Source organism: Anabas testudineus, chromosome 19 (assembly GCF_900324465.2).
Source record: "Anabas testudineus chromosome 19, fAnaTes1.2, whole genome shotgun sequence".
Lineage (NCBI taxonomy): Eukaryota > Metazoa > Chordata > Actinopteri > Anabantiformes > Anabantidae > Anabas > Anabas testudineus.
In genome coordinates this window covers 15,852,756-15,862,581 of record NC_046628.1, presented here as the reverse complement: position 1 = coordinate 15,862,581, position 9,826 = coordinate 15,852,756, and the positions used below count along the sequence as shown (strand labels likewise).

Sequence of the window (9,826 nt, the reverse complement as noted above, 5' to 3'; positions counted from 1 at the left end):
TGATTGGCCAGAGGTTGATCAGATGGTACACTTCCCCTCTGTATTCAGTGGCACCTCACAACCCCCCCTTTCAGCAAAAACCAAATCTCCGATAAAGTAATGGCAAAACCACTTGGACTATAAAAGACAACAAATCATATTCCTCCGGAGTATATACACCCTGTTGTCCACCCAATGAGTTCCTATTTTGTTAACTCAACTTTTCCCGTGTCTCTACCGGGAGGACAGGACTCTCTCCTGGGTCAGATACCGTTATATTCCTCCGGATACACCGATCCGTTAAGACACTATTCCAACGCGGCCACATATGGAGCAGGCAACATGCAGGAGAAGGTTTACCCGGCGTCCTACTACCAGCAGACAGGCGCAGCGGCCGCGGCCATCTACGGCCGGGCCGGCGGCGGAGCCGCCTGCGACTACAACCCGGTCGGGACTTTCTACAAGGACGCAGAGGGCTCCTGCGCTTTCTCGAGCCGCGAGGACCAGCCGCTGTTTGTCACTCAGGAGCATCAGCAGCGCAAAGCGGAGTGCCCGGAGCAGGCTGTCAGCATGAGCAGCAGCATTGACGACAAGTCGTCCACACTGATCTACCCGTGGATGCAGAGGATGAACGCCTGCTCCGCCGGTGAGTACCAACGTTTAACTGTGTTGCCCGGAGGTAAAAGAGCGCAGGAGCGCGTGAAGTGAGCTCCCCGAGCCTCAGAGATCAGTGCGAGGGGAAAACTTAAAACTGCTGCTGATGTTCAGAGAGACTGAAGCAGCGACAGAGCAGAAAGTGAAGCTTCAGTGCAGCGGTATTACTGATTTTCATGCGCATTCAGTGCTTTAGCTCCAGTCTCACCATATACTGTACATACACGTCCACACGCGCACGCACGCACACACACGCACGCCCATACAGCCCAGGCCTACATCACCCAACTTAAAGCTCTCAGCTCCTGTCACATGGCATCTTCAGACTGATCGTTTCGGATTTAAAGGGACTTTAAAAATCACAGAAACTCTGATTAAACGTCAAAAAGTTCTCGGTGAAATTCTAAAAACGAATCAAAGCGCAGTCGACATGTGAGTGTAGAGAGAAAACACAGGGTGAGCTCACTTTTACGCACATTAAACACGTTCTGTGTCACAACATTTAGCAGATTTTAAAAACGGAGTGTGTGAAAACATCCTAACCTCAGAGTGTCAGGACAGAAATATTAATAGAAAGTATTAGAAAATATATTTTTAATGAATAGAAGCGATTGAGCGCCACCCTCAGATTTTAATAGAATATTATAGGAGAGAATTAACATATTCAATTAAGTACAGTTAATTACGACATAATTTACTCCTGCATCGAAACCAAAATACTACATTTAAATGTCATAAGACTTGGTTTGTAGTTGGAAAACATGAAATCATTATGTGATTGTATTTCTTCCAGATACACCACTTCAGATTTTGAGTTCAGTTTCAGGTAGATTTTTCTCCTACACTTTAGAAATTCCCTTAATACAAACATTTAATTATTAACTGATGGATTTATTCTCTTGTTCCAGGTCCATTTGGCAGCAGTGGCCGCAGGGGCCGACAGACCTACACCCGCTACCAGACTCTGGAGCTGGAGAAGGAGTTCCACTTTAACCGCTACCTGACCAGGAGGCGCCGGATAGAGATCTCTCACGCCCTGTGCCTGACGGAGAGACAGATCAAAATCTGGTTTCAGAACCGCAGGATGAAGTGGAAAAAGGAGAACAAGCTCCTGAATCCCTCAAAGACACCGGAGGAGGAGGAACAGGCGGAGAAGAAGAGCTAAAGAGAAAAAAGGACACTCCCCAAATCCAAATGTACCATTTCTCTGTAGATACAGTGCTGCAAACACATGTTAGAGACGTGTAGAGTGATAGACTTTATTTCAGCATCTGCACGGTAATGATGTCTGCATTAGGGAAAAACCAGGTCCTCCTCCGTTTGTCCTTGTGCTCGTGTGTTTATTTAGGGGACTATGCAAAATCCGCCAAAATGTAAATAGTCTTCAGCCTTTAGTTTGGGACTTTGTTGTCACCTCGTTATCGTGTAGGCCTCCTGAGTTCCTCTAATGATTCTTCTTCTGTTTTCCACATGAACTCCAACACGAGGCTTTGTCCTTCACTGTCCATCCTGTGCTGTAGTTGTTCTCTAATAGTCTAGGCTCGTTGTTTACAGCTGTGCCATCGACAGTTCAATTTGTACAGATGACAAATGTTACATGTTATTTATTGTTCACCTGTGTTCAATGCACATCTGGATATTGTGTGCAATATTTTGTTTAGGAAATTGTACATACAAATAAAGGCTTTTTGATGTATATTGGAACATTTTGTAGCGTCATTAATGCTCGACGAAAACAATTCCTCTTCATTATTATTAATAATATTATTAATATTCTTCTTCTCACTGAGGTTTTGGCTGCTCGCTGCTCCTCGAGTCACAATAAGACAATAAATTCACACAAAAGCAGCGCGAAGATTAAAATAATTTCCAGTTTGACTCACTGCACGTTAAAATGCCCAAAGTGTGGCTGATAAGTCTCTGTTATGTGTTACCTGAGCCTTTTGTGGCCCATATTGTCAGTGAGTTACATAAATGATGGATGACTCCGGGGCCTGGCAGCGCGTCCCGGCGCAGCACTCCCGCCTCTGTCCGGAAGATGGCGCTCTCTGCCCGCACGGCTCCTCAGCGCGCACGGGGAGGCACCATTGACTGGAGCCTAACGACCATTATTTCGTCATCATTTGTAACCATGGAGCATGAATTACCTCTTGAAGTCATCAGTGAGGATTTACGACTGGTCAACAAAGGCACGTGATTCCCGAACGCTCTCCCATATTTGGCCGCATACCTGGCAAAGTACAGTAGGGCTTCATTGCTTATAATTCATGATTGCATCCATAAATCGTGCAAGCACACAGGATTATAGCGACAAAGATCTACAAATCGAGGCTTTAAAAATCCAAGCAAATGAGCTCTTACTTTGTAAACTCGTTCTCAGGGCGCTATCCAAATGGCTCCGACTATCAGTTACTAAATTATGGGACTAACGGCGCTGTGAGCGGCTCCTTCAGAGACCCTGGCACCATGCACTCCGGGTCTTTCGGCTACAACTACAATGGCATGGACCTAACCGTGAACCGCACCAACACCGGCAGCCACTTCGGGGCCGTGAGGGAGGATGCCCGGGGATTCGGGCCGGACGCCCGGTACAGACAGACGCCCAACTGCTCGCTCTCGTCTCCAGATCCGGTGCCTCCGTCGTGCGCCACCGCCAGCCGGGAGCCGCTGGAACTTAAAAGCCCCTCTCCCCCGTCTGACCGGAGCACGACCTCGGGCGGCAACAATCTCCAGAAAACCAACAACGCTCATTTCACTGAGATAGAGGACGCCACCGGTGCCTCCGAGACCGAGGAAGGCGCACACAGCAGCGGCGGCTCCAGCACGGTACCTCGGGCGCAGCAGCAGCAGCAGCAGCAGCAGCAGCACCAGGAGCCCAACGCCACCTCATCAACTCCCACATCAAATGATTGCCAAGCGCCACAAATATTCCCCTGGATGCGGAAACTGCACATAAGCCATGGTATATTTACACATCTACTAATATTTAGTTTTGAAGGATGTCACGCTGCCATAAATCTGTCGAGTGTTGCATGAGTGAGCAGCTTGGTGTGGATGACTGGAAACGCCAGTGTTTGTAAAGTCTTTCTGGGATTGTTTGTGTCGCTGGGGTTCAGGTTAAGTGCCGCTGGAGCCCGAGAGACGGTGGTTGGTGAGATGTGGATTTGGGCTTTTTGAATGTAGGCTGGCTGTCGGCGGGAGCTCGGGACATGAGGAAGGCAGCAGCAGAGAGAGTCTGAGAGCTGTCATGTGTCGTGTCGGTTGCATGTTTCCCTTCTCGCTCATCAGCTCATTTCATGTTGTGTCCTCTGTGTCCATTACGCATCCTCACAGTGGAGCAGCTCCAAGCCAGCCTGCCCTCTGTTGTTGCTGTTCAGTGTTCAGTGCAGTTGCTAATGTTGTGGATTTTCTGTAAAATTGTAGATATGACTGGACCTGATGGGAAAAGGGCCCGAACTGCGTACACCCGCTACCAGACGCTAGAGCTGGAGAAAGAGTTTCACTTCAATAGGTACCTAACCAGACGGCGGAGGATAGAGATAGCCCACGCCCTGTGTCTTTCCGAAAGACAGATCAAAATCTGGTTTCAGAACCGCAGGATGAAGTGGAAGAAGGACAATAAACTGAAAAGCATGAGTCTTGTAACAGGAGGGAGCGCCTTCCACAACTGAACACCACGATTTAAGAATTAAAAAAAGAGAGAAAGAAAGAAAATAGGAAGAAATCCATGAGTACTGTAAAGCTATGAAAGCGCAGCACCTTCCAGCATGCTATTGTGATAGAAAAAGAAGTATTCTGTGGTGTTAAATGCCATTTTTAGTTTCCTGTTGTTGTTCTACGATAGCTTAGATGTCCTATCTGGAAAAAGAAGATGTAAATATTATTGGGGGTATTAATTGTCCATGCTCTTTGCTCTCGTCCTCTCTTGAAGGTGTTTCAACTTGAGCTCTTTATTGTAACTTCTCGACGGTCCAACAGGAGTAAATTCATTGTACAGTTCAAAAAAAAAAGAAAAAAGAAAGTTTCAAACCATATGCTGCTCTTCATTGAATGTAACGCACTGCGGGGCCATTCAAAGCGCTTTAGTGGAACTTCTCCTGCTATTTTTATGGTAAACTTGTGGCCACATCCATAAACTTTCATAAACAAGCCAATGTGTAGCTCTAGGATATTTTGTGCATCTATTATTATTATTATTATTATTATTATTATTATTATTATTGTTTAGAAGTAATTATGAGCAATGCAAATGTATTCAACCTGTCAATGTGATCAATTTTAAGTGCAAAGGGTTTTTCTGTGGATAGGCAGTGATGTACGTTATTTTCGCCAATAAGCTTTTTGTATTTGTAAGTGAACTCATAGCGCTTGGAAATAAAGTTTCTCTCAATTGCTTTGAACATGTCTCGACTGTATTATCGCGTAAAGACGCACACGGCTGCGGCTCGCGTGTCCGAGCAGCCCGTCCTGCTCTGCCTCGTCTTTCTTTGGAGCTGAATTAATGATTCACTCGTGAGAAGTGTTAAAACGCCGCATGCACAACAGGACTCGACTATTTTTTGATGCACTTCTCGTTTAGTAGAGACACAGTCAAAGAGAAGACTTGGAAACTTACCTCTTCTGGCTTCTTTGCAGCGAGACGCGCGTTTGCCAAAATATGTTGGTGATAAAATCCCCTCCCCAAAAAAGTAGCTTTGTCTGACAGGTAGCTATATAGTGAAGGCTGAAGTTGGTAAAAATCCCCCTAACCAAAGATTGTATAGACCTATATTACTTAGAGACTGTGAAAAGTCACGTGAGGTCCATAAAGTTGGGTTTATGGTTTTGGGGAGTAGACAATGTACTATATAATTCACAACCTTGAATGAAAGTGACGGCTTAACTGCGTGGATGGGACTGGAAAGGCTGGACTGGGGAAGGAACAGTGTCCAGTTAGTTTATTTAAGCTGCTGCAAAACGTTGTCACATAAAAATAGAAGACGCTAAATATTTATTTCCAAATATCTGATCAGTGTTTGCAGCTTTTTTGTGTGTAAATTTTAAAAATGATGCTTACACTCCTGCAAATTAGAGATGAGGATCAAATATCTTCCACATTTTTACGACTAGTTTGAGTCTTGAAATGTTTTGTTGGAGCAAAAATATTAAAGTGAAATGTTTGGAAATGACTTCAGGAGCCTGAATAAACTCAGGAGGTTCCAGCACTGAGAACAAACAAACACACAAACACAAACGTTGTGTTTATTATTATAAACATCTATTAAAAACTAGACTTTAAGACTAACTCGAGGTTTTGTGGAGCTGCCATCAAACGAACTTGAGCGAGGTCCTGGCTGATTTATCCCGAACCGTCGAGTCACCGAGCGGCCAAAGGTGAAGTGTCGGACAAACCCCGAGCTGGACACAGGCTTTACATAAAGACAGCTCCGAGTGTGTGTGTGTGTGTGTGTGTGTGTGTGTGTGTGTTGGGGGGGGGTCAGGTCTTTGTCTACCCAGCACTAATAAAACCTGATGATGTTATCTTCAGGAAACTAAAAGCTGCACGAGGAGACTTGTGCAATATTTTCAAAGTCTTTTCAAACTCATCTCAGGTAAAAAAGTTAAAACCAGTGGTATCAGGGCTAAATGGGTCCCAGACATTATCCACATATTCATAACTATTAAGTGGCAATTTAGGCAGCGTAATGAGTATTGCATATTGATAGGGGTAATCTGGACCCGGATCTCATGCATAATTCATGGCGGCGGGATCATCGCTGGGTCAGGAGACGATAGACTGCAGCCGCAGATGCGTCAGGAGGAAGCAGACTTTGCACTGTCACCACCGAGACTGAGCTGTGCAAAAAAAAATAAAAAGAAAGAGTGGAAAGAAATGATTTTATTTATAATGAAGTCCAAATTCTATCTCCTCTGGTTTTATTAGAAACTGCAGATTTTCGTCTCCTCTCTGTTTGTTGGGTGAAAATATGAAAAGAACCGAGTTCAGGAATTATAAAAATTAATAAAGTGGAAAAAAAAAACAGTTTAAAAATAAAAACATCAGTTTTATCTCAACGTTGTTTTAGATTCAGAAGATATTTAAAAATCTGTTTTGATGCAACTTCAGCTCATTGAATTTAAATAAAACACTGTTAAACTTTATTTATCTCACAGTAAAATGAGTCGATTATCACGTGAAACCACCAGAGTTCAGAGTTCAGAGTTCAGAGTTCAGTGAAGTTAATTTAATCAAAATGATAAAAAAAAAAAAGCACCAAACAAATGTCAGCGTTTGGTTTCTTCTTCTCTCTTTTTGTTTCTCTTCTCTCTCTCTTTTTGTTTCTTCCTCTCTTTTTTGTTTCTTCCTCTCTTTTTGTTTCTTCCTCTCTCTCTCTCTCTCTTTTTTTTCTTCCTTCCGCTCGTCCTCTCTCGCTTTTTGTTTTCTACTCTCTCTCTTCCTCTCTTTCTCTCTCTCCCTCTCTCCCTCTCTTTTTGGTTCTTCTTCTCTCTCTTTTTGATTTGGAGTCAGTTCATCTTCAGCCTCTGAACATCTGGCAGACCCTGTGTGAGCTCAGTTCAGCTGCAGTACTCATGTGTTTCCAGCAGAGGACGCCTCAGACCGACCCGGATCATGATGGATGATCTTTCTTTCTCCTGCTCTCTCTTATCGTGTAGGTCAGAGAGAAAACACCGAGTCACTCCGGGCGTGTTTATTACTTATCTCCTAATGAGGGAATGAACCTTTAATCCCAGACAGTCTGAGCTCGGTCCTGTGGAGGCTGTGGCCTCTTCGTTTAATTCTACTTTAGTGTGTTGAACCTTCAGACTGAGTCTCTACTTATCCTGGAGAACAACCTCTTAATAAATATACTTTGGACCAGAAGCTGCAGCGTTGATGCAAAGTCCAAAAGATAAAACTTTATTGTAAAGTAACTTTATTGTCATTAATCAGCTCATGACCTCTTCAGATTTATCTGGTGACCCTCTAAAGGGGCCCGACCCCTAGTTTGGGACCTACTGGACTCAACTGTCTGTATGTAAACTACAGTAAAACACTTCTCACGTCTTAATACTGATGTAATATATAGTGTAGTGTAATAAAGTGTATTTGCAATGGAGGATTTCTACATTTTAGTATTATTACTTTTACTTAAGTAAAAGATCTGAAACCTTAATTTACTGCTGAGGTGAAACTAAAACACTAAGAAGACATTTTATAATAGAACTAAAACCTCATACTGTGTGTATCTGTAGTACATAGTGACATAAATAATGAGTTAAGTTACTTAAATTATTTTTAAATAAAAACAAAACGTATGTTGATGTTTCAACAGCTTTAATTGAAATTTTAAATATTAGTTAAATAAAAATAACCCTTGGTTTTCCAGGCTGTGGAAACAACCTACGACTTACAGAGTTCCTTAAATAACTAAATAAATCTGTTTATTATATTGACTTGTTAATATTTATAACTCTAACTCTCTTTAACTTCACAGCTAACACAACCGACTTAATGACTATTTGGTGGATTAAACAACTTTATTAATGATATCATAGGATTTATTGGGCATCTATTTCACATTTTAGGGAAATGTATGACTTATTAACATTAATAACAACAATTATTAACGTTTAACAAAAAATTCGGATTAATTAAGAATCACAGCTGCTTGATTTGGTGGATTAGACACATTTATTAATTACTTAACATTTCTAAGACCATCAATGGTTCATAGCTGCAGATTTGGAACTGGAACCCAATCTGAATTTAATATTGAATAACCAACTTGCATAAAAGCGTTTTTAATCATTAAAAATGTTTTTACAACCTGGCAACCCAGACAGGAACTATTTAATGCATTAGTACAATAATAAATTATAATTTGAACTCTATCGTTTTTAACATTTGAATTTTGTGGATGCAGGCTGCAGCAGCACCACCTGTCATCTATATCCACCCTGTAGATCCGAATTTGTGTACATTTTGAAGCAGCCACAAATTCGCATCGTGGGGAGCATGTAGGTGATGACACTTCACCTCGAGGAGAAGGACACTGCAGCCTGAAAATTAAATCGGCGGTTTTGTGAATGGAGTTCTGAATGGAGTTCCCATTGTATAAGCTGCAGGCCTTCACGCTGCCCTGAGTGTTTTCTTCTTTTTTTAGCTCGCAGAATGGACATGTGTGAAATGTGTGAAAGTTGCAGGACCCGTCCTGAATGTGGGCATTGTTCGGCACATCATCTATCACCTCCTCTTTTCACTGCCGCTGTCTCCACTCGAGGAGGAGGCGCTGGAGTTTGCAGGGAACCGAGAGGAGGAAGTCCACGAAGACCCAGTGCTCCAGACCGGAGAGGACGGAGACACCTGAGCAGAAGATGGGAGCAAAAGTAAGTTTGCTGAAGTTGTGTGTTGTGGTGTTGACAGCAGGCGTGAAGTGAGGAGAGGATCTCGGCTGTTAGTGTTTGGTTCATGTGCAGCATATTATTACTGCAGTTTCAGTGTATTTGCATCCATGCACAGTGTAGAAGTACTGCGTTAATACTGCATTCATGTGTAAACATCACTAATGCTGCAGCTGGTGAACAGTAAAATGAGTTGAACACTAATAATTGTGTACAGTACACTGCGCAGGTACATGTACTTAGTTACTTTGAATAACTGAGTTTATTTATATGAACTTTTATTAAAAGGTTTTAACCTGTTGAGCTGCTACGTTTATTCCAATGTGTAAAAAAATCAATGTAAAATGTTCAGTTCTTGTTAAGTTTAATTCAAAACCACATTTCTGAGAAAGCAGAAGTTGGATGATACCGCAGGTGGAAAGTAACTAAGTACTGTGCTTAAGTACATTTGAAGTACTTGATACTGGAGTATTTCCAGTTTATGTTAGTTAAGCTTTTCGTCCACCTCATTTATTTACTAATAAAATATGATGTATTATTACGTACCTCAGTACACAGAGTGAGTAAAACCTGCTCCATCTTCACCTGCTGCTGTTTCTGTGTCACATGTTTATTTATTTATTTTTTACCTTTCAAAGTTTTTGGACTCGATTTACACGTTTATCTTATCAACAGCACCGAACTGACTGCACATCATCCTCTTAGTGGAGTACTTGGACTGTGGAGCATACTCAGTAAATCTGTCACCTTTGGGGGCAACAAACCGTTAACACAGAAACAGCACAGGTGCAGTTGTTAAAGGTGGATCTGA

General features: G+C 42.5%; 2 protein-coding genes across 2 annotated transcripts; both read left to right on the top strand.

Moving 5' to 3' along the window:
- Nucleotides 1-174: 174 nt before the first annotated feature.
- Nucleotides 175-1,798, top strand: hoxb6b (homeobox B6b). The gene is made up of 2 exons (XM_026350572.1): nt 175-625; nt 1,542-1,798. Exons 1-2 carry the CDS (start codon nt 175-177, stop codon nt 1,796-1,798), a joined length of 708 nt encoding a protein of 235 aa, XP_026206357.1.
- A 1,184-nt stretch (nt 1,799-2,982) lies between these two features.
- On the top strand, nt 2,983-4,304 carry hoxb5b (homeobox B5b). Its single transcript, XM_026350569.1, has 2 exons — nt 2,983-3,595; nt 4,057-4,304. Exons 1-2 carry the CDS (start codon nt 2,983-2,985, stop codon nt 4,302-4,304), a joined length of 861 nt encoding a protein of 286 aa, XP_026206354.1.
- Nucleotides 4,305-9,826: the final 5,522 nt, after the last annotated feature.

What these genes read in the sequence shown, in the direction of transcription:
- hoxb6b (XM_026350572.1), top strand. Translation starts at nt 175, where the DNA reads ATGAGTTCCTATTTTGTTAACTCAACTTTTCCCGTGTCTCTACCGGGA. An exon ending in GATGAACGCCTGCTCCGCCG is followed by an intron (nt 626 to 1,541) that starts GTGAGTACCAAC and finishes CTCTTGTTCCAG; the next exon opens with GTCCATTTGGCAGCAGTGGC.
- hoxb5b (XM_026350569.1), top strand. Translation starts at nt 2,983, where the DNA reads ATGAGCTCTTACTTTGTAAACTCGTTCTCAGGGCGCTATCCAAATGGC. An exon ending in GAAACTGCACATAAGCCATG is followed by an intron (nt 3,596 to 4,056) that starts GTATATTTACAC and finishes GTAAAATTGTAG; the next exon opens with ATATGACTGGACCTGATGGG.